This window comes from Erpetoichthys calabaricus, chromosome 6 (genome assembly GCF_900747795.2).
Source record: "Erpetoichthys calabaricus chromosome 6, fErpCal1.3, whole genome shotgun sequence".
Taxonomy (NCBI): Eukaryota; Metazoa; Chordata; class Cladistia; order Polypteriformes; family Polypteridae; genus Erpetoichthys; species Erpetoichthys calabaricus.
The window spans coordinates 182,265,403-182,290,342 of NC_041399.2; the positions used below are offsets into that span (position 1 = coordinate 182,265,403).

At 38.5% G+C, this 24,940-nt stretch overlaps 1 protein-coding gene across 1 annotated transcript in view; it reads left to right on the top strand.

The window, feature by feature from the left end:
* paxip1 (PAX interacting (with transcription-activation domain) protein 1) overlaps positions 1-24,940 on the top strand; it is a 94,911-nt gene that overhangs the window by 41,268 nt on the left and 28,703 nt on the right. Inside the window, exons 9-13 of the mRNA XM_028804162.2 lie at positions 1,251-1,346; positions 6,516-6,653; positions 14,305-14,426; positions 20,267-20,451; positions 22,352-22,395. Coding sequence (XP_028659995.2) covers positions 1,251-1,346; positions 6,516-6,653; positions 14,305-14,426; positions 20,267-20,451; positions 22,352-22,395 — 585 coding nt within the window. The remainder of the gene's footprint in view (positions 1-1,250; positions 1,347-6,515; positions 6,654-14,304; positions 14,427-20,266; positions 20,452-22,351; positions 22,396-24,940) is intronic.

Genomic DNA, 24,940 nt, shown 5'->3' on the forward strand with positions numbered 1-24,940 from the left:
AATATTAGGTAACTCATCAATTTTTATTAGTGGGGCAGAGTCTTCAACAAAAGCCCAAGTGGCAAATACATTAAGACAGTTTTAGAATGAACTGTAACCAAATCATTACTCAAATCCAGCGATAGTGATGACAGTGTAAATTGGCCATCAAATGTTGACATGGACAGTGAAACTGATGCATGACATGGAATTGTATGATCAAACCACTGTGATATGCCCAATGAATTTGGTCGTATGAACCTTCAGCATGGTGTGATAGTAGCTGCCTGACAAAAAGGCAAAATTGCGATCAAGTTGATGGATAAACAAGCCATTAGTCCTCTAAGCTCTGGTCACAATGCAGCAACTTTCCCTGACTCAATGTTTGTGTCAAGGGAGATATGAAAGTCACTAAGCCTTGCACTGTGTTAGCCTGCAATACCACAAGGCACTGACATTATATCCTCTCATCTGCAAGCAACAGAAGAAACAGTGTAAGAAAAGTGTTCAAAGAAACATACTTCTACTCTCCCAGTTGAAGCATCAGACCGTGCATTGGTGACTGTCTAAAAACATATCACACAAAGGGTGGGTACTAAATCTGCATCAATACAGCAGCAGACACTACACATACCTTTTCTATTCTATGTTGATGTTTTGTTATTTACAAGTTTGTTGCAGGCTTTTTCTTGCTGATAAAAATTAAGTGCTATCAGCTCCTTTTTCCTGTGGTAAACACAATGCTAAGGAGCTTAAGCAACGGCAAGTTCTCAATTCAATGGAGTGTCAGTCAGATGGAATGCAATTGACTGTTTTATCCTCTTTGTACAGGTAAATAGTACAACATTTACAAAAGAACAGTTTGTCACATTCAGTGCTTTGTTACACAACACTGTAACCTTCCAATCATCACAAATGCAAAATAACTGTCATTCTTATTGCTAGAATGGCAGTGGAATTTCGGCTTCTAAAGTCATAGTATTCAACCCGTTGTCCTTCCAGCACACTACAATTAAAACTTCCATTCAGAGATTAAAAACAATATGACTGGCAATAGTTTGGGCTTTTAATTTTTCATTGTGGAAATAGTATTGAATATGCAGTACTGTCTCTCTCAGTCCTATAAAATGCGATATTTTAAATATTTGAGTAAGCGGTCCAGTGTTCCCCATTTCTGATATCTGTTACAGTTAATTCTCACTAGCTTTTTCAGCACTTTGCTTCAGCCGCACTTTAAACAAGCTTGCTTTTTTGTTTTGTTTTTTTATTAGATCATTCAGGCTCATGGTGGCATTGTGGATTCATCGCTTAATGCACGTTGTACACACCTTTTGTGTGAAAGTCAAATTAGCAGTATGTATCTTCAGGTAAGTTGTATTGTTTTAAACAATTTGAAAGTGTTTTAAAACTAGTAAAATCGTTCAGTGTGTAGAAGAAATTTTTAATAGGTTATTTACTATTGTAGGCATCATTACTATTTTGTTAGTAATTTTTAAAATGCATTTAAATACATTTGAGAATAAAATTTGCATGTCTGGAGCCAAAATACAAGCTTTGTACTTTATTTTGCATTCACTGTTAGCCTATACTAAGATTGCTAAAAGCACTAGACCACTAAAGATTGTAGTAGGAAACACTTCCATGCCAAGGTTTAAAAGCCTATTCTGGCCTTATAATATGTGGGTTTAGAGCCGGTGGCTAGGAGACAAAGGTCCTAATGGTGGTAGGTGGTGTGGCCAATACAGTAGAGGTGAAAGATGAACAAGGTAGCTTCCCTGACTTACTAAAGTGAAAAGGTGTTTTAGGCACCTCATTCAGTAGTTTGGGGACAAAAGCTGGGCTAGGTAGGACCAGTATGGCCATATTATTTAATTTGTTGTTTATTTACTGCATTTGGTACTTTGTATACTACTTAGGTTCATTGATCTTTCTAACTGCCTGTGTTAGTGTGTAGTGAACAGCACCTTTAATTAATAATTAGTAAGACAGTAATACTTGCAGAGTCGTGACAGGTTACCTGTTGATAAGCACATGCAAGTAAAACTTTAATTACTCTCTGTACATGTGTGTATATATATATATATATATATATATATATATATATATATATATATATATATATATACGTATATATTTATATATTTGTTGAGGATTTGTTCTGTTCTGTGTATTGTATTGTATTGTATTGACTCCCTTCTTTTCACACCCACTGCACGCCCAATGTACCTGGAAAGGGGTCTCTGTTTGAGCTGCCTTTCCCAAGATTTCTTCCATTTTTCCCTACTAGGTTTTTTTTTGAGAGTTTTTCCTTGTCTTCTTAGAGAGTCAAAGGCTGGGGGGCTGTCCAGAGGTAGGGCCTGTTAAAGCCCATTGCGGCACTTCTTGTGTGATTTTGGGCTATACAAAAATAAATTATATTGTATATACCTTATTCTCATCCTTGTGTATTTTGTACAATAAGATGATATATTTTAGATTCTATGGCTACTTTGGCTTTTGTTCCAGGTTCTTAAAGAAACCCTTCTAAGTTGAATTCTATCCTTCATAACTTTAAAATATAATTACCATACATCTCAAGGGGCTGTTTTATGTATTCCTGAGGCTACATTTATTGTCAATTTTTACTAAAATAGCAAGATCCATTTAAAATGAACATACTTATTTCAGTTTTTAAAAGTAATTCTACAAGTGCATACAAACTTGGCAACTACCTTTATGAATTACTCTATATAGCTGTTTACCTGCTTGCATTAAGCTTGTTCCTAGCTATAATACTTTGTTAACTTAACATTTATACTCATAAGCAGAACAATCATGATAGTTATTGTTAATGTGTAAATTATTTATTTATTAAAAAAATGACAAAAAATCATGCCATTAATATTATACAAAATCATTGAACATTGTTGACATCTACATAGTGTAAGAGATGAAGTGACAGTGCTGGGATAGCTAGTCAATGCGGTGTTAGGGATGTTGTCAGTGAGTGAGAGGTTTTATGGAGTACATGTATTTGAATGTAATTACTTTTGGATCACTTAAATCTTCTTCCAGTTCCATTATAACGGGAGAACAAGAGAAGACATATTTGTGAGCAACATGTACTGTGTGTACAAGTTGACATTTAGGGTAAGAGAAAAGATAACGGTAATAGCAGGAATATTCACTATTGTGTTGGTCTGTCATGAAATTCATGAGATGGATTTAAGACATTCAGGAAGCTGTAAATGATGTAATGATGGACCTCACAGAAGACATTTTCCATTCATGCTTCCAAGGGTGGAAGGAGTGATATATAGTAACATGTATTTATATCTGCAATAAACTTCAACATTCTCAATAATTTCATGACAGACCTTGCAATATTGCATGCACCATCGATTAAGTTCAATGTAGCGCCTAAATCATATCTTGACTATACTGTCCCTTCTTCTAGCACCAGAATGCCCATTGTGCCATTATTTGTATTTTTTTTTTTTACTTCCTGTTTGTAAACCATTACAAGTATATACTTCAAATGTCATCTTCCAAAAGTTAATTTTGTTCTGTTCCATCTGTACTCATTTAGTGACTCTCTGTGGTATCTTCTAATCCACCTAGGCTTGTTGTCTGCAAATTTATCTTTTGTGTCACAACACTCGTATATGGAAATTTCCCATGTATTTTACATTCTGATTGGCCATAATCACATCTCTCTATAAAAAAAAAAAAAAAAAAAGATCCTGGAAAGGAAAAGCAGGGCGACCAGACATGATCTTCTCGGAAGACACTTAAAAGACCCACGAGATGCAACAATATCAAATAAGAGCACGGAACACTCAGTCATGTAAAGGCACGTAGCACACACAGATCCTGTGCTCTCAGCACATATAAAGCATATAAGGACAATGCGTTAAGCAAAGAAGAAAGAGCAGTGCGGAGAAAAGAGACCCAAAAGCACTGGAGAGAAAAAAAGGCAGATAAGAGATTATGAAGGCAGTGGAATTCGAAAGGCTCAAACAAATGATGGCGCGATACACATGCAGAGAAAGGTAAAGAATATGAAAGCAGTAAAATTCTAAAGTATTGTAGCATCCCAGCCAGGTTGAAGCCTTTTTTGTTTTAAGTGACTGTTAGATCCGATTGAGGGAGGGCAGAGTACAGCACAGAAAAATGATAGCAGTGCGACAGCAGCAGCGCGACAGCAGATGATCCGACGGCACCTCCTCAGCATGCATTCAAACGCCAAACCCATGACCCCATACCCCCGCCGACAACGCGAGCAGCATTATACGTCCTGAGGGCAGGAAATGAAGGACAAGTATTGCAGTGAGACATCATTTAAAACAAGTCCACGGACACTAACCTAGCAGTTGTTGGATTGCTGCTGGCAGACATGCTTCATGTGCTCCCAGCTCTTAAAACAATGACAGGAGACAAGCAAAAGACGTAGCTCGCCAGCAGCAAAAAGCCTGCAGATGATCAGACTGCTTCTCCTTGGCATGCGTTCAGCCAACCCAGAGTAAGGCTTAGTGACGTCCATATTTCCCTTGACATGAACGACAGTTACTGCATTGTGAACAGCGCTTAGTGTACTAACGTCTTTCTTGTCCTTCTATTTGATCTCAATCATTTTGTGTTTTGGCCATGCACCTGCTTACACTATAGTGAACCTTAAGGTCACCAAATTCACTGGGCGTATCACAATGGTTTAGTCATTTTACTATCCTTGTCAATTTCTGATGACCAGTTCAGACTGTCATCACTATCATTTGATTCAACTAACAGTTCAGTTTCAGTTTGTTCTAAAATTGGCTTTACAGCTTCTCATTTGCATGTCATTATGTTTTGGTTGAAGACTCTGCCCAACTTATGAATATTGATGAATTACCTTAAAATGGCAGAATAGAAATGTTCCTGATTTTTTTGCAGTGTGATGTTATTTCATCCACTAAATGGCAATAGAATAATGTCTCGAGAGTTATTCTGGCATAACATTGTAAAAGCACATAATTACATGTCATCCTGCATCTGACTCTGGCTTAAAACTAGAATTTCTCAAGCCTGCAAAAATATTCGTAATGCTGGGTCACCTTAATTTTACTCACACCTCCTCATCACTGTGTTAATTGTGCACCGATAGAGCCTTTGTTTTGCAAATATTTCAACTGGCCTCAGGCAGGCAGCCTGCTATCCCTTCCCCCACTGAGGCAGCTGATGTCAGACACAAAATTCTCACAGCTGAAGTCTCTTTATCTGGGAGTGAGGTGTCTGGAATTGTATAGGAAAATAATATATTGTTATTTGAAATGCATACATCTCATGTATGTTCAGTGTCTACAACGATCTGTGTAAATGTAGTATGACATTTCTTGTGATTATATTGCTTGCAATTAATTGTTGCGATTACCTTATGGATAGATCCATATCAAATACAACTGAATGAGAAAAGTTGAGTTTTTACTATAACATCCTGTTCATCCACCCTGAGGAAGCAAGATGGCTTGACATAATTTACAATGGTTTGTTGTCACAACTCTAATTTTCTTACGGTGATCACAACATTCAGGGTAATCGATTTACTGTATAAGTGAGAGAGCAAGGAAATTGGTGCAAATTTTTAATTATTTATTTCATGGGTGTGCTGAGGTGCGCTTCAGTTATGTTGTTTGGTCTGCTGTCTGAAATGGATCAAGCGCTGCTCCCTCCAGCTGATCTGCTTCAGTTAAACCTCACTAAAAGGTTATGTTGGTCTGTGGAACTGTCCTACTATATGTGGATTAAATGCTACAGTTAGTATTTCAAATTGATTGCAATTTACAGTGTAAATCCTGCTATCCTGGGATTTTGCAGTGTAAATCCCGGGTCTCCTAACTGCGAGGCAGCAGCTCTACCACTGCGCCACCGTGCCATCCCTCATGGAGGTATATTGCATACATTTCAACTATGTGGAATAAGGATAAACTTAGATGTTTTGGAACCTAGCAAACAGAAGAGAGGCTTCCATTACTGATATCTCATGCTTTACATTCCACAACAAATTGGGAAAAAGGTAAAAAAAATAAAGGACTTAGATTGTGGCTGAACTAGCCATACCTGGAACGCATTCATACACAATCGACTTTGTCAGGCAATTTATTATTGACTGTCAGAAAAAAGGGATTAGCTTGCAATATGTGAAATCGCTAGAAAGTTGTTACAGAGTGTTGTACTTGGCCATGCTCTGCAAAACCTAGTTGTGTAATCTGACAGCCTCGGGTAGCGAGATCAGCAATTGCAGTTGTGAAGTATCACGTCCCCTTTACTACAACTTATATAATGTACTGCCCATCTTAAATGGTTACTGTAATTGTTTTTTTTTTGCCTATATAGGATTTTTGATATGTATTATGACGTTTCCGTTCAGTTATTTAAACCTTCATCGATGGACAGTTTTTTAACAATACTGTGGGGAAAAAGCACATGTCTTCTATACAACATAAAGAATGTGTTTAGCACTCTAATTATGTTCCACTACTTTGTATGGGTGATTTAGTGTTCTCCATTTTTTGACCTAGGCTTTAAGAGAAGGAAGGCGTTGTATAACAGCTCACTGGCTAAATACTGTCTTGAAAAAGAAGAAGGTGGTTCCACCTTATAGGACTCTCCATTTTCCATTTGCCTTTCCACCTGGAGGAAAACCTTGTTCCCAACATGTGAGTAACAGACATTTAAATTATAACACTAAATGATGCTAAACTATTTTTTTGTCTCTTTCTTATTTTTGGTTTGAATACTAGTTAAACTGGATTTTGGCAGGTAATTTTTGAGACATTATGGTCGCTCTGCTACATTTTATTGAAGCTACTTTGGGCCCTTGCTTCTCATATTAATCCAATAGAGTTGCAAAGTTGTGAGTGCAGTGTTACTGACCTTTTGTCAACACTTTACATGCAGTCTCTTTTTTCACCTTCCCTGCTATCTAATTTTATCCCAGAATATAATGAGTAATATGTTATATATACTTCATTTAAGTTAGTATAGATGCATATCCCTGTGAAAATATTTTAGACTCACTGCTAAGCGGAATGTCCTGAGAAATGCTGAGTGTTGATCAAGAACGGTGGACTTCATTCAATATTGGCCAAATAGAAGTTTTACATATGACATAATAATATACTGAATGTTTTATTAATTTACTGACTCTGGACAGCATCAATGAACTATTTTGTCATATTTGTAAGTAAAATAGAAGATAAAAGGCAGTCTTCATCCAATAGTAGTAGTAGTAGACCTTTAGGGTGAGGAACAGGTGATAGTCATAGTGTATAGGCCAATCTTGGGGCCTCATGTGTAACGCCGTACGTAGAATTCACACTATAACATGGTGTATGGACAAAAGCGGAAATGTTCTTACGCATAAAAAAATCCAGATGCATAAATCTGTTCGTTCACCAACTTCCATGTTCTTCCACTACATAAATCCGGTCAGCATGAAAAGTAACACATGTGCACGCGCCTGCTGTCCCACCCCGTCTCCTCCCAGAATTACGCCTCTTTGAATTTGCAAATCAATATAAATAGCCCTTAAGCTCAGCCTTCTGTGAAAAGACAATGGCAAAAGCACGGGGAAAATGGAACAATTTCAGCGAATACCAAGTGGAGGCAAGAAAAAACTTGCTATTTGTTGGTTTAAACAGTGATATGATCAACAAAAGGAAGTTGATCGAGTGACAGAGTGTCGGAGAAACTCAAAAGCTCAAATTCGCAAAGTTGCCCAGTGCCTGAAATAAAAAATGAAGTTGTCAGATATCAAAGTCGCTGTGAAAAAGCGAGTTGTAGCCCACCGTCTGAGTGTCATATGAAAGCGTATTAGGGTACAGAGAAAAAATATAGGCACACATTGGGGAAAAAAGCTCGAAATGTCAACTTTAATCTCAAAATTTCCACTTTAATAACATAGTTTATTTTGTCGTTAAAGTAGAACATCATAAACTTCATCTTAAAATCGTTTAATTTACTAGTTTCTCAAATCCCATCGTAACTAAAGTAGCACGTTACATGCTTTGTTTTGTATTTCATCTATGTGCTCTATGTGTGTGAATCACAACGTGTTTCTTAAACGGGCTTTCTCTTCCTCCGACAGGACACAGAATCCATTACATTCGTGATATTACAGCTCTCTGAATAATTAAATACTGAGATGTATACTTGGTATCATTTTAATGATGATAGGAGTTAAAGCGTGTTATTAAACATGGGAACATGGTGGCGCAGTGATTGTTCCTGCCTCACGCAAGATGCTTGCTGCGCTGTGCGCGACCTTCGATGAAATAATTTATTGCAGCAGTACTGTCTCTTTCAAATGTACTAACCCCCAATTCCTGTCCTTACTTTTCTTTCTTCAAATACCCAATCGCCACACAATCAGCTCTGTAATAGACTTTAAGCCATCTGTAACGCTGATTCTTCAAAACTTTTAAGGAACATCAAAATATCTTCGTAGTACATGTTTAATTATTCTATCCATCTATCCTTCCAGTGTTGCACCAGCCCCAGCAAAAATACAGCGCGAGGCAGGAACAATCCGTGAACGGAGCGCCAGCTCCTTGCTAGCGCAGCGGCACCGTGTCCTCACATGTTTAATTATTAACAATATAGATTATTTAAATGATGTTAACATTTTATCTGTATAATAATCATATTTTCCTGCATTTCATCTTAAAAATGATATCGTCATCATATGTAAATACACGCTTCATAAAGTGGCTCAGGTTGTGCAATATTATAACTATCGCAAGTTTACAGTAAGGTAATTGTACTTATGAGTACAAAGCGTTCTACAAGGTGCACTTGATGGACTGATTGAGTTCGTTTATAGTTCTTGGGATGAAACTGTTTCTGAACCGCGAGGAAAGGCTCTGAAGCGTTTGCCGTATGAGAGCAGTTCAATAGACAGCATGGCTGAGGCAGCGTGTGCTTGATACTGTATATCGATAATCTTTTTCCAGTCATCTGCTGTAGAGCTGTGATTTCCCACTCAGATACAGTGATATAAATATTCCGAGTGGTGCAGTGAGAGTAATATGGAAAAAGATGATCTGCTGTGCAGATGAAAGAACGGGAGCAGCTGAAAGAAGAAGAAGAAGGTGCAGTGAGAGTAACAAAGCTAAAGCAGCTATGGTATTTGGAATACTTTGGCTATTCCCTGGACCATTATATTGTTACAGGTTAATTACAATCAGATGTCTTAAACTAATAAACAATATGCGGTTAATTTCAGTGTATTTATAAAGCCGCGTCTGGGATGTGGATCTAAAAAAGAAAGGGACTGGAACATTAGCACTGATTTGACGCTGCGTGCTGCCAGTTTGCAAAACCGAGAGGAGAACTTGCGTACGCCAAGGTTGGAGCTACCTTGAAAATGTGCGTGGCTTTATGCCAAGTTTAGGTTTTATACATCGAGATTTGAGCATGGAAACAGGCTTACACAAATTTTTTGTGCGTATGCACCATTTCTACATGAGGCCCCTGGACAGTAAGGGTAGATGTGGCATCTCTTTAAACCCATAAATTTTCTGAGCATATTTAGTAGATCATGCATTGACGATGGGCCCATTGTTGTGAAACACAAGGTGGCTAGTAGTCTTCTTTCCTTGTCCTTTTGCCAAGAGGGACTGCCACAACTTAAAAGGCAATTTTTGATAATACTTACTCTAATGGTAATCTGTGGCATATGATTCAATTCAGACTACTTCCTGAAATCCGCATTATAAAAAATGTGCCCATGATCTTACTGGCACCATCTCAGTAGATTTTCTATTTTATTAGATGACCACAATACTTTCATTGTTAAAACTGTTGTTCACACTCAGGGTAGTTATAGTGTATCTAAATTTCTTCCCGATGTATTTTAACACAAGGGAGGATTCTGCCTGGCGGGGTGCAAACCAGGATCCCGAGTTGTTTCGTGGTGTAGTGGGTGTGGCAACGCACTGTACCAGTGCATGCTCCCTGACTTGACTTGACTAGTGAAAACATCCACTGTTTAAAAAGCACTTTGATACTAACATTTCAGGCATTTTTTTTAAAATGTCACAACTTACTATATCTGATGTTTGTGGTATTTTATAAGTTATCAGCCAGTTCTTCAAATAATTTGTTACTCAGAAGCTATTTTACCTTTCTAGTATATAATGTTTTAATTCTGCACATAAAGATTTCTGCTTAAATTTATCCTAAATGCCATACTTCCCAAGGAAAAATTACTTCATTAGTGTAAAATGGAAAAAAAAAACCTACAGAATGTTTAATAAAGTATTTTTATTTTTACTGTATTCTCCATTCAGAGCATCATTTTCTGCAGCTTTACGACAGCTGAGCAGTCAACATAAGGCTGTTAATTTAAAAAATTTTAGATATTTTATTAAAATACAGTATTAATATTGTCTTAGCTTAGGTGTCACCGTAGTACTGGCACTTTACTGACCCAGCGTACTAGGTTCAAATTACGTACCTTCTTGTCTATGCAGAGTCTGCATGTTCTACCTGTGACTATAGTTTTCTTCTGGGTATCACAGTTTTCCTTGCAGATTTAATTAAATAGTCCAAGTATGAATGTAGTTGTGTGCATAAGTCTGAATTAAGTAGTTTACAGAATGAAAATGAGTATGTTAGTTTGCCAGTGAGGATAATATATATGCTTTGATATTACTTTGGACAGTTGTCAAAACCAAGTGACGTTTCTAGAAGTCAATAACATAAAGTAAAGGTGGATTGTGGCATCATACGGAAAGCATCCTAAAAAGTACAAATTTTTCTGCTCAAATGGTCTTCTTTCAGTTAGAGAGGTGGCAGCCATAGCCATGGTTATATGAACAGTCATTTTCCTGAACACTGTCTAATTCGTTGAGCATTATTTCTTATCTTTTTGTGAGAGTCACTGATTTTACTTTTCAGATTCAGTTTTAAAGGTAGCCAGTCCACCACAAACATTTTAAAGAAATGACAATTAGATTGTCTTTGTCATACAGCACAACCACAAATTGGCGAGGTCAGTTCATCAAATAGCCACTCTGTTCAACCTTTAAGGGTGGAGCTGTAAGAGATTTAAGCACTAATGGATCCCATTGCAAACTTCAAGCTTACCTAGAATTTGAGTACCCTGTGATATAATGCCTGTGACAAGATCTCCCACATTTCTGTTCAGGATTGTACTTTTCTGGAGTGTGTATACCTTTATGAGACTCTGTAGTAAAAGTATTTAAGTCCCCTTAGCGTTGCCATAGTTAAGAAGACGTATTTTTCTTTCAGTTTTGATTTTCGTGACTAAACACATAAAAGAACTTAACAGGTAATGTTGTTTTTGGACTATTAATAGAATTGGAACATTCTCCAGACCAATCTGCTCAGCGTCTTTATTTTATTAATGAGCAAAATCTAAGCAAACCCATGGAAGCTCAGTTAATTGTGTAGAAAATATGGATGAATTCATTATTTTTTTGCTTGTTGTTTATATTTTGCTCTTTGTTAATGTTCAGGTTTTTTAAGTCATTGTTTTATAATAAGCTATAATATATGGGTTGGAGACAGTGGCACTGACCAGAAAACAGGAGACAGAGCTGGAGGTGGCAGAGTTAAAGATGCTAAGATTTGCATTGGGTGTGACGAGGATGGATAGGATTAGAAATGAGTACATTAGACGGTCCGCTCAAGTTGGACGATTTGGAGACAAAGTCAGAGAGGCGAGATTGCGTTGGTTTGGACATGTGCAGAGGAGAGATGCTGGGTATATTGGGAAAAGGATGTTAAAGACAGAGCTGAAGGCCTAAGAGAAGGTTTATGGATGTGGTGAGAGAGGACATGCAGGTGATGGGTGTGACAGAGCAAGATGCAGAGGACAGAAAGGTATGGAAAAAGATGATCCGCTGTGGCGACCCCTAATGGGAACAACCGAAAGAAGAAGAAAAAGTTTTATAATAAGTACACAAGGGGATAACACTGAAGTAGCTGCTTCCCTTTAGCAGTCAGTGTTCTTTACACCCGTGTGTGGTGAAGCGGGTCCACAGCTCACGTCAAAAAGGCCACTTTTTAAATAAATAGTCACCGCACTCGCGGCTTAGAGAGGGGGCATGGTTTGTGTGGCCGGAGCAGTTCCCGGTGATGCGTGATGTGGACGGTCCTCACTAAAGTGTACAGGTGAGGAGTCGTCCGCATCCGTAATTGGTGCCAGGAGCAGCTAATTGCCACATCTGATCCACATCCCCATAATAAATAGAAGCGGAAGGCGGCGAGGAAGGTGGAAGAGAAGAGAGAAGATGAAAGAGAGAGAATGGGAGGTTAAGGGAGAGAAAGGCTGGAGAAGTGGGGAGCCGGTGCGAGCGAGCAACAGCAGGCTCGCTTGAGCAAAGCCATGCAGCTGGAAGGAGAGCTCAGAGAGAATGTTTGGCCGACACTCAGGGTGGATGGATTGGGTCACTCCTGCTGAGCTTTTCAGAGGAGCAGCACTGACCAGGATCATGGATGGCTCACCGCGTAAGGCCAAGAAGGCAGTGGCAGTCGTAGAGGCTTTGGGCGTGTTGAGCTTCCGGCTGGAGCCCGACGTAGCCAGGGATTGGAGGGTTACCGGACCCGTATTGAAGGAGCTGCATTTTGTGGGTAGGGCGATTCCCCTGTTGTAGGGCCCGGAAGGAAGAACCAGGGGAGTAGCCGGGGTAAAGATGTATGCACCGGATTTTTTAAAGAAAGACTGCTTCCAGACGTTATTTTAACCTCGTTTTTAAAAGGATGTACTTATTGGATTTTAACCTCCACCTTTCACCTGTTTTATGGATTATTTATTTAATGACTTATTTTGATACACTGCACTTTATTTCATTTGGACACTTTGTTTTTTGTTTGTTGATTTTAAATAAAAGCACTTTTGCACTTTTTGCACCATCCCCTTGCTTTGTTGTGCCTCACTGTCTAGCTCATCGGTGACATTACCGACGGTGTTGGGTTCAAGATCTCCCAGAAGTCAGATGGGAGCATGGAGCGAACCTGCATCGTCATACCGTGTCCACACTGCTAATCGTGTATTGTCAGCTTTTCTGCATTTTATTTTCTGATAATTTTCAAGTTATCTGCCACTTTGGTTCGGTATTGGTTCTGAGGTGCCAGAGTTGGTATCGGTACCAAAATCAAAACTTTACTATCGATCCATCATTGCTCCTGGCTAATTAGTCTAACATCCACATGCTTCTTAGAAACTGGAGGACAGGAGAAAAATGGAAGGAGAGCGTGTAAACGTTACATAGCCCAATATTTTTCCTCAAAACTCTGAACACATCAGATAGTAGCTATAAACAATATGCTGCTTTGCCCTTTGCATTCAATGCAATTATTATTTTATCCCATTTAATGTAGGCCATTTTATTAAAGAAGCTGTTTTAAGTGTACAGTTTATTCTGCTCCTGTAAAGTTTACTGTATGTTTGCTTTAAATCAAAGACAATTTTTAACAAAAAATAAAAGCTGAGGTAAAAAAATTGTATGTAAATGATGGCCTTGATTACTTTTTAAAAGCATAGCTTCTTATTAAAGCAGTTTCTTCTCTACCACACAGCTGAATCTCCTAGCCTTTCTGTTCAGCATTTTTTCTGAACTTGTCTGTGGGTTTTGGGCCTGCTGCATATTTTTCTTATTGCGAATATTCACTAATACCCACACGCCTCTTAGCTGGAGGACTTCTTTATTAAAACACTTTACATCTAACTCTTGCATCATATGTCTTTGCTTGCTTTCAACACTATAAAGGCCATGTCTAACTTAATAGCTGTGTGGCACCTCTGTACTGCCAAGGCTTCAGCCTTTGGATTTGAAAAATGGCAGTGCTGTTTTCTCCTGCCTGCTGTGTGAGCCCTAGGAAATGCAATTGATCCGAGTATCTCTCACACAGTGAGGAACTTTAATTGTGTGAAGCTGTCTGCTTTTTGTGGATTACTGGATAAATGTGCTGTAGAAAACAACTATCTTGTTGAGTATAGCACTGACTGATGTATAAGGAAATTAGTTTGCTATGTGAGTTTGAGTTATCTAAATCTAAAGACAATTGTATCATATTTTAACAATTATAGATTTTAAATATATTTACGTTCATGCCTTAGGCACTCCTGCAAAAGAAGAATTTCAATCAAAATGTGTTATCTTTATTTTTTTCTGTTAGCAAAATAGTGCCTGTTTTAACAAATTTTTTATTCAATAGAAAATTTGTTTTTATTCAGTTTTCTAACAGTCTTTGAACTTTGTTTCGTTGTGTGTTTGATTTGATTTCTAGGTCTTTGAATACTTTGAACAATGTATGCTTACATTCCTTTCTTTTTATTAGATCATTTCAGTAACTGGGTTTGTAGATGCAGATCGGGACGACCTTAAATTGATGGCCTATTTAGCAGGAGCCAAATATACTGGTTATCTCTGCCGCAGCAATACAGTTCTTATTTGTAAAGAGTAAGTACTTACTTTTGCATATTTTTGATTTTGTTTTTAATACATATTTTTGATTTGTAACAACTTTATAAATATTGCCAAATGTGAAGACATATTATTTATTAAACTAAGTCGTGTAACCTTTTAACCTTTAAACCGCCAGAACCGGCTATAGTCTCTTCCCATTGCAATTTGCCAGCACGCCGGAGCTGATCAGTCAGTGCCGTACATTTGTTGAGCAGCCAGCTCATGACCACTGCCGCCCCCTGCAGAATCACTATCCCTTTTTTTAATAGTTTTTATAGTTCATTGGCAGTGTGTTAAATGACTAGTGTTGCAGTAATTGTTATGCTCTTTGCATGAAAAAAAAAGTGTTCTATTAAAATTTCACTTTTTCTTTGTGAATTGTGATGTTTACTTAAAAAGTACAGCAAAAAAGTATTTGGCGTCCAGAGGTGCATTAACTCCCATGTATATGGCAGTTTAAGGGTTAGTATTACTTGCTTTCACTGTAAGAAAAAGGATGTGTCAAAGTTTTCTCCACTTATTTTATCCCTACATATACTTACTTAGCAAATTATTAGGAACACCTGTACACCTGTTTATCCATGCAATTATCTAATCATCCAAGCATGTGGCAGCAGTGCAATGTATAAAATCATGCAGATACAGGTTGGGAGTGTCAGTAAATGTTCTCATCATATACTAGAATGGGGAAAAAATGTGATCTTCCTGATTTTAACCATGGTATTATTGTTGGTACAAGATGGGCTGGTTTGGGAATTCTAGTAACTGGTGATATCATGGAATTTTCACATACAGCAGTCTCTTGAGTTTACTCAAGGTGCCAAAACAAAAAACACCCAGTGTGTGACAATTCAGCAGAAGAGGTCAGAGAAAAATGGCCAGACTGGTTCAAGTAGACTGAAAGGCAACGGTAGCTCAGATACCTAATCTGTACCACTGTTGTGAGTAGAAAAGCATCTCAGAATGCACACACATGAAGCAGATTAGCTACAACAGCAGAAAACCATGTTGGATTTCACTACTGTCAGTTAAGAACAGAACGCTGATGCTGCAGTGGGCACAGACTCGCCAAACCTGGACAGTTGAAGACTTGAAAAACATGGCTTGATCTGAAAATTGAATCTGAGTTTTTGCTGAGGTACACGGATGATAGGGTCAGAATTTGGCTCCAACACCACGACACCAAACTACCTTGTGTCAGCAGTCCTTGGGGCCCGTTAATACCAGTCAATCATTGTTTGAATGCCATGGCCTATATGAGTATTGTTACCGACCATTTGCATCACATCATGGCAAAATTTACCCATCTTCTTCTTCTTCTTCTTCTTCTTCTTCTTTCGGCTGCTTCCATTAGGGGTTGCCACAGCAGATCATCTTCTTCCATATCTTTCTGTCCTCTGCATCTTGTTCTGTTATACCCATCACCTGCATGTCCTATCTCACCACATCCATAAACCTTCACTTAGGCCTTCCTCTTTTCCTCTTCCCTGGCAGCTCTATCCTTAGCATCCTTCTCCCAATATACCCAGCATCTCTTCTCTGCACATGTCCAAACCAACGCAATCTTGCCTTTCTGACTTTGTCTCCCAACCGTCCAACTTGAGCTGACCCTCTAATGTACTCATTTCTAATCCTATCCATCCTCGTCACACCCAGTGCAAATCTTAGCATCTTTAACTCTGCTACCTCCAGCTCTGTCTCCTGCTTTCTGGTCAATGCCACCGTCTCCAACCCATATAACATAGCTGGTCTCACTACCATCCTGTAGACCTTCCCTTTCTCTCTTGCTGATACCCGTCTGTCACAAGTTACTCCTGACACTCTTCTCCACTCATTCCACCCTGCCTGCACTCTCTTTTTCACCTCTCTTCCACAATCCCCATTACTCTGTACTGTTGATCCCAAGTATTTAAACTCATCCTCCTTCGCCAACTCTACTCCCTGCATTCTCACCATTCCACTGACCTCCCTCTCATTTACACACATGTATTCTGTCTTGTTCCTCTGAACTTCATTCCTCTCCTCTGCAGAGCATATCTCCACCTCTCCAGGGTCTCCTCAACCTGCTCCCTACTATCGCTACAGATCATAATGTCATCAGCAAACATCATAGTCCACGAGGACTCCTGTCTAATCTCGTCTGTCAACCTGTCCATCACCATTGCAAATAAGAAAGGGCTCAGAGCCAATCCCTGATGTAATCCCACCTCCACGTTGAATGCATCCGTCGCACCTACCGCAGACCTCACCACTGTCACACTTCCCTCGTACATATCCTGTACAACTCTTACGTACTTCTCTACCACTCCCGACTTCCTCATACAATACCACAGCTCCTCTCGAGGCACCCTGTCATATGGTTTCTCCAGGTCCTCAAAGACGCAATGCAACTCCTTGTGGCTTTCTCTAAACTTCTCCCATCAACATCCTCAGAGCAAACATTGCATCTGTGGTGCTCCTTCTTGGCATGAAACCATACTGCTGCTCACTAATCATCACCTCACTTCTTAACCTAGCTTCCACTACTCTTTCCCATAACTTCATGCTCTGGCTCATCAGTTTTATTCACCTGTAGTTAGTGCAGTCCTGGACATCCCCCTTATTCTTAAATATCGGCACCAGTACACTTCTTCTCCACTCCTCAGGTATCCTCTCACTTTCCAAGATTCCATTAAACAATCTGGTTAAAACTCCACTGCCATCTCTCCTAAACACCTCCATGCTTCCATAGGTATGTCATCTGGACCAACGGCCTTTCCATTTTTCATCCTCTTCATAGCTGTCCTTACTTCCGCCTTGCTAATCCGTTGCACTTCCTGATTCACTATCTCCACATCATCTAACCTCATCTCTCTCTCGTTCTCTTCATTCATCAGCCTCTCAAAGTACTCTTTCCATCTGCTCAACACACTCTCCTCGCTTGTGAGTACGTTTCCATCTTTATCCTTTATCACCCTAACCTGCTGCACATCTTTCCCAGCTCGGTCCCTCTGTCTAGCCAATCGGTACAGGTCCTTTTCTCCCTCCTTAGTGGCCAACCTCTCATACAACTCATCATACGCCTTTTCCTTAGCCTTCGCCACCTCTCACTTCACCTTGCGTCTTATCTCCTTGTACTCGTCTACTTTCTTTATGTATCTGACTATCCCAATTCTTCTTTGCCATCCTCTTCCTCTGTATACTCTCCTGTATTTCCTCATTCTACCACCAGATTTCCTTTTCCTCCTTCCCCTTTCCAGATGTCACGCAAAGCACCCTCCTTGCTGTCACCCTTACTACATCTGCTGTAGTTTCCCAGCTGTCTGGTAACTCTTCACTGCCACCCAGTGCCTGTCTCACCTCCTCCCTAAACTCAACCTTGCAGTCTTCCTTTTTCAACTTCCACCATTTGATCCTTGGCTCTACCCTCACTCTCTTCCTCTTCTGTATCTCCAATGTCATCCTACAGACCACCATCCTATGCTGCTTAACTACACTTTACCCTGCCACCACTTTGTAGTCTTCAATCTCCTTCAGATCAACTCTTCTGCATAGGATGTAATCTACCTGTGTGCATCTTCCTCCACTCTTATACGTAACCCTATGTTCCTCCCTCTTGTTAAAGTACGTATTCACCACAGCCATGCCTGTCTTTTTGGCAAAATCCACTATGACCTCTGACCACCTTCATTCCTCTTCTTGACACCATACCTACCCATCACCTCCTCGTCTCCACTGTTCCCTTCACCAACATGCCCATTGAAATCCACTCTAATCACCACTTTCTGTTCTTTGGGTAAACTGTTCATCACTTCATCCAACTCACTCCAAAAATCTTCTTTCTCACCCATTGCACACCCAACTTGCGGTGCATATGCACTAACAACATTCATCATCACACCTCTCTACATTCATCATCTATCTCTCTACTGTTCCTTCAGAATAACTCCTACCCCATTTCTCCTCCCATCCACACCATGACAGAACAATTTGAATCCACCGCCAATCCACCTGGCCTTAATCCCCTTCCATTTAGTCTCTTCCACGCATGATATATCAACCTTCCTTCTCTCCATCATATCTGCTCTCTCCCCTTACCAGTCATACTGCCATCTTCTTTTTACCCATTTACCCATCTTCTAATGGCTACTATTATGCACCATGTCACAAAGCAAGAGTCATCTAAAACTGGTGTAACGTTCAATGGTCTTCCCAGTCACTGGATCTGATGTCAATAAACACCTTTGGGATGTGGTAGAAAGAAAGCCTCACAGCATGAATGTATAGCTGAGAAATCTGCAGAAATAGCATGAAATAATTATGTCAACTGTGATGGATGGCCGGCAACTCATCCCAGCCGACACATCCAGGCCGCTAGATGGCATCTCCCCTGCAGCATAGAAGTACCCAGAATTCCTGCAGGGCACCATGGGAGACGGAGTTCGGTTTCACAACCCTGTTGGGAACCCTGGGGGCCACCGTGGGACGCTTCAGAAAGACAAGGGGATTTTTATTTCCTGTATAGCCCGGAAGTATTCCCAAGTCACAGGGACAGAAGAACTGAAGTATTTCCGGGCTGAAGAAAAATATAACTCTTTATCTGACCCGGAAGTACTATTGAATCATGTGGACTGAAGGACAGGAGCCCTTCCAGGTCAAGGACTATTTAAAGGACTGTGGGAAACCCAGCAGGAGAGCCGGAGTTGAGAAGCAGAGCTGCTGGGTGGAGAGGAGGATTTATTGTTGTGACTATTGTATTGTGGAAGTGGAGGTGCTTTGTGCACATTATTATAATAATTAAAAATATTACTGGGACTTTTACCTGGTGTTTGGACATGTTGTCTGTGGGTTTTACGGGGCAACAGTGACCCCTAGTGTCACACAACATAGATCAAAATATCAAAGTAATATTCTTCATGGAATCCATGTTATAAAGAATTGAGGCTATTCTAAGGGCAAAGAGAGGCTCTACCCAGCATCAATTCAGTTTATTTTTGTATAGCACGCTTTACTGTGAGCACATGCAGGGTGCTGTGACATGTTCTCAGGTAAAAAGCAAATAATACACTTCACAAATTACTAATTACATAATGAGTATTCATAACGACACAGATTTTTTTTTATACAGAGAGGAAAACAACTGATTGAAACTGATTACTATAAATACAACCCTGCAATATCTGTGTATTAATTATTTTTTGAACTATAGCCAACTGACAACAGGGGAGAGGAAAACAAAAGCTCCAGTCAGCAGCATTCTTGAAGAAAATAAACCTCTCAAGGGTTCACTGTCAGTTGTAACAGGAAAAGTGAAAGACAAAGTCATACAGAGTCACAGTTCTGGAGACCTAGGACTATATAATTAATAATACTGAAAAAAAGATGTTAATAATTAACAATAGATATGCCTACACAGAAAATATATGGATTTGTTAGATTCAAGAAAAACAATTAAAGAAAAATGAATGAATTTCTAGGTTACTAAATAAATGAGAAAAATCATTTAACTTCAAAATTAAAGTACACTATGTAGTATTGAAATCATAGGTCTAAAATATTATAGAATAAGTTACCACTTTATTTAGTATCTGAATTTAAGCCTCTAAAATGTGCTGATTATCTTTCCAAGATCTGTACTGAGTGCAAGACAGAAAAGCAGCCATAATATCATAATGAAATGGTGTAAATTTAATAATGCCACTCTTTTTGTATCTGTAGTATTTTGTATTTTTGAAACAGTTTCTAATTTTTTATGATCATTATTTACAGTAGCTTATTTTAACATCTTAAAATGAAATGCATTAATAGTTATAACTTCTTTTATCTCTGAATTCTTTTTTCCCATTATCATTTAGACCAACTGGGTTAAAATATGAGAAAGCAAAGGAGTGGAGGATACCATGTGTAAATGCCCAGTGGCTATGCGACATTCTGCTTGGCAACTTTGAAGCTTTGCGACAAATCCAACACAGCCGTTACTCATCATTCAGTCTTCAAGATCCACTTGCTCCAAATCAACATTTGATTCTAAACCTTTTAGGTAAGTGTTTTTATCCCAAAATGTCTTTCTTTCCCACTAGAGCTGATCCTCATGTATGTTTTACTTTCTGGTTTTCCAAGATCATAAATAGCAAGTGAAACAAAAACTTTCTTATTTTAAGAGTTCATGCTCCATATTTTTTTATGGGTTTTACCTTTTCATTAGGGGCTGTTTCACATTTCACATCACATACAACTCATTGACAGCCAGGGTGTGTCTTACATTCAGGTGACACAAACAAGGAGGTAAAAAATAATCTGCCCACTGCTATTCTTTTAGGAACACTGGTGCTTTCTGCCTTTTTACTTTGTCGTATACGAAGTATAGGGAAAGTATTGTAGTCGTCCACATTCAATGTCAAGATTTTGACGAATCTCGTCATTTAAGACCCCCCTGACTTTCTCATCATATACGAAGTATGGGGAGACTATTGTAATCCTCCAAAAATTCCATTTCGAGGTTTTGATTAATCTCAACGTTTTAGACCTCCCTGAGTCTGAAAATACCATTTTTGGAATTATGTCTGTGTGCGTGTTTGTCTGTGTGTGTGTTTGTAAACATGACAACATGAGTACGCTTTCAGTTAGGTCAACCAAAGTATGCCTACAAGTATTAGGTACAAAACATAGATTTCTACTATTCTATTCTATTTCTACTTTTTGGGCTATTTCTGTTAACCGGAAGTGGTACTTTACCTTTTTATTCATGCAGCTGCAGAGTCCGATTTGTTCAACTTTAATCATATATTGAACAATTATTATAAATGTAATTTGATTTGATTTGTTGTTGATGGTTCTTTAATGTACATAATATAAAAATATGATCATTGTCTTGCAGTTTACTCCTCAAATGTCCATCCCCAGTATATGAGAAAGTCAAGGGGAGACCAGTCCAGATTTTTTCTTTTGTGTATGCTCCTGAGCTGCACTGGATCATTATATTTTTAAAAATGTGGCTAAAATGTAATTTAGGAATTCTGGTAACAGTATAATTTGTAATATGTTGTAAAACCTTCATTATATACTAGTCTTGCAAAAAAAAAAAAAAAAAGTCTTACACTTATGCACTTAAGCATACAATTGAAAAATTGTATTTATATAACACCTTATCCCAAACCCAAGGTCATTTTCCAAAAATGAATTACCAGATAGTTACACAAAAAAGACAAACTATTTCAGGTGACAAACAAAATGTACAGTAACTAATTTAAAAATAACATCAAATTTACTGGCAAAAAAAGGAAACGTGAAAAGTTCACAAAGCTGTATATCACACAAGAAAAAATAAGTTTAATGATTTTTCAGTCACAGTATACTAATATCTTTAAAACAGGCCGATGTGGTGGGCCTTTGAATATTACTTACTTCAGTTTATATTTTAATCCTACATATATCTAGGTGTTAATGCTAATTTTATGTTCTTTAGCAACTCCAAAGGAATCTTACAGTTAAGCAAGAAGGCAGCAGTTGTAGAGATTATCTTGTTTGCTCCAGCATTTAAGTTTGGTGACCTGGGTTCTCAAACTGATTGATGGCAATGATTTTGGTAAAGAATAATTAGCTGTTGCTTTTGTAGTTGTTCAAGAAATATGGCAGCTGTGTTCTTTTAATGTTTTTTTTGTTAATCTGATGTATAATTAGATTAGCATCCATCATGTCAAAGCAGTGTGTCATATTGGATTAATAAATGACGTAAAGGTCAATTCCTGACTTCTGAACCCACAGTGTCTATCTGATGTCTTCCATAACTGATCTTTATACCATTAGTACTTTCTCAGCTCTTCCACTTGAAAATATCATTGCATTTTAAAAATTGAGGAGATTTTTCACATTGATAAACCAATTATAACCTTACAAACTTTTAATTGTTCAACTTTATGATAACTTTTTTTAAACCACAGGGGCTTGGCGGATACCATTGAAAATACCACAAGAAATTTTAATGGTAAGTCCAATAATTTTAGAGTTCTTTTTTCCCTTACTTGTTTCTCACTATTTTATGTCTTAAATTATTAATGTGCTGTGCCCAAACATATTTCTGCATATCACAACCTTATTTTAAGTTTAACAACATAAACATTTCAAGATTTTATGCTCAGTTTTATACCCAGGTCAGTTTTGGTTTACAAGGTCCAGATGCGACCAGTAGAGCTCTTTAATGTGTTTTAAAGTTAATGTAATAATTCATTCAACCACACCATGGCTGTGTTTGCTGAAATGACAGTCTTGGTAATATAAAACTTTGCCTGTATTTTCTCAAATGATAATCTTACTAATATAAACAAGATTTAAAATGTATGTAATGGATAACATTCAGGTGTGTTTGTTAACTGATTTGAAAGTTTGAGCATTTTACACTTTTTTCGTTACTTCATTTAAGAGTTGGTTGTTGGTTGGGAGCATGCGCTGGTTGTTGGTTGGTGTTAAGTATTGTTGTAACAGTGAGTCATATTCAAAAAATAATAGCGATAATAGAATTCAAATTGCATGTGTTAGTTGACTGCATTAAAAACATGCTTTTAATAGTACTTTACAGTGTCATGTAGTTAAACACATTCTCCAAATAGGCTTGTGCTGGCTAAATAGCTTTCATAGACAGCAGGTTTCTAATTCTAGTGATGTAGGAATGGCATTGATTGATGTCGTCATGTTAGTTGTTGGTTGTGGATGGTCTATGTCAGGGGTGTCGAACTCCAGTCCTGGAGGGCCGCAGTGGCTGCAAGTTTTCATTCTAACCATCTTCTTAATTAGTGATCATTTTTTGCTGCTAATTACTTCTTTTAATTAACTTGACTCTGGCCCTTTAGTTGTTACTTTTTCCTTAATTAGCAGCCAAACAATAATGAGACACAAAACAAGCCGCCACAGCACACAATATCTGAAAATAAAGAAAGGTGATGGTCTCCGTAAGGTTGATCTCTCAACTCACCAAAACACTTTGACGATGTTCTTATAAAAAAACAAAAAATCAACAGTTTTGGAAATGTCTGCTGTTGCAGAACGAGAGTAGCAGCAAGCCGTGGAATTAAATAACGGGTTTAATTAACAACAAGCATCGGCTTCTCATTAAGAAACTGGTTGGAGTTTGAAGCCCCAGTTTAAGCTGGTCATCTGTTGGCTTGTTTCACATCTGTTTGGCTGTCATTTAATGAGGAAACAAATCAATTGAGAGGACTGAATCCTTCTAACATGGCTGTTAAAATAAAGGGGAAAAAGTGAATTAGCAGTGAAAACTGGTCACTGATTAGGAAAAGGGTTAGATTGAAAACCTGCAGCCCTCCAGGCCTGGAGTTTGACACCTGTGGTCTATGTAGTTCAAATTTCTTAAACATGATGTTTTTGAAAGCTGTACATGTAGATGAGTTAAAATCTGTTGGAAGTCCGAAGGTAAAACTGTTGGCTACTTTGAACAATGATGAAGATCATGTCTGGAGCTTAGCCAATAAATTACAGTGTCAGAAAAATATGGGATCATAATGTACTAGGACTGAGCTAATGGTCAGTGATATTGTATATGTAAATAAACATGGTCATCTTTTTGCCCACAGGAGGCACATGAGATTCCTATGCTTAAATTAACTACGGTAGTTTAGCAGGAGCACACTGTAGCTGAGGAAAGGCAGTCTGATCAATTTGTCACACACAAAGTTTGAAAGGGAAGAGCGCAGGTTATTTGTAGCACTGTGCTGCTGCAGTATTCACAGACTCCAAGTACCCTTGGTTACTTGCTGTTTTAGGTACTTCATTGTCCTTAAAATGATCGCTCACTGTGGATGCACAAGTTGGAATGCTTTTGCAACTTTAGCAGGTTTTTCCCTGAAGCTGTTCATTTCCAGGTTAATGCCACCTGTCAGCAATGTTGCAATATTTTTTATTCATCATCTGTTTTCCTAATCCATTTATCCTAGACAGGATCATGGGGCAACTAGAACCTGTCCTTGTGGTTTTATAACGTATACAGTGAGATTTGTATGCCAAACTAGGAAGGTGTCGGCATGGTGGTGCTTGAAGTGGGTGGGTATCCTCCACTATCATTTGCTAATATCTGGGGATGCTCCAGTCAGGTTTTATAAGGCCGACTTGACCAAGGACAGGAATGTTTTTGTCAGTCAAAAACTGCTTTACGGAAAAAGCATTGTGTGCGAGACAAACTTATCACCATACACTGTTTTTATCATTTCATAAGTTTCAGTAGCTATTTTGCTCAATTTTGCGAGAAATTTGATGTTGAGTCGCTGTTTGTTTCTTTTCACCTGACATTATAGCGGCAATTTGTGTAGCAATTGTTGTGCAAATACTGACTGGGCTATTCACAGGATATACCTAGCCGGTCGGCGGTTTGAGAGGGTGTGTAGGAGGGGATATAGTTCTATGATTCATGTTTGGCCGACCTCCAGACAGTTTTCCAGGAAAGCCCCAAGCCCAGTCCGGTGATTTTAGTGTATCAGCTAGACATTCGTTAATTCGTGAGTTGTAATTAACTCGCTATC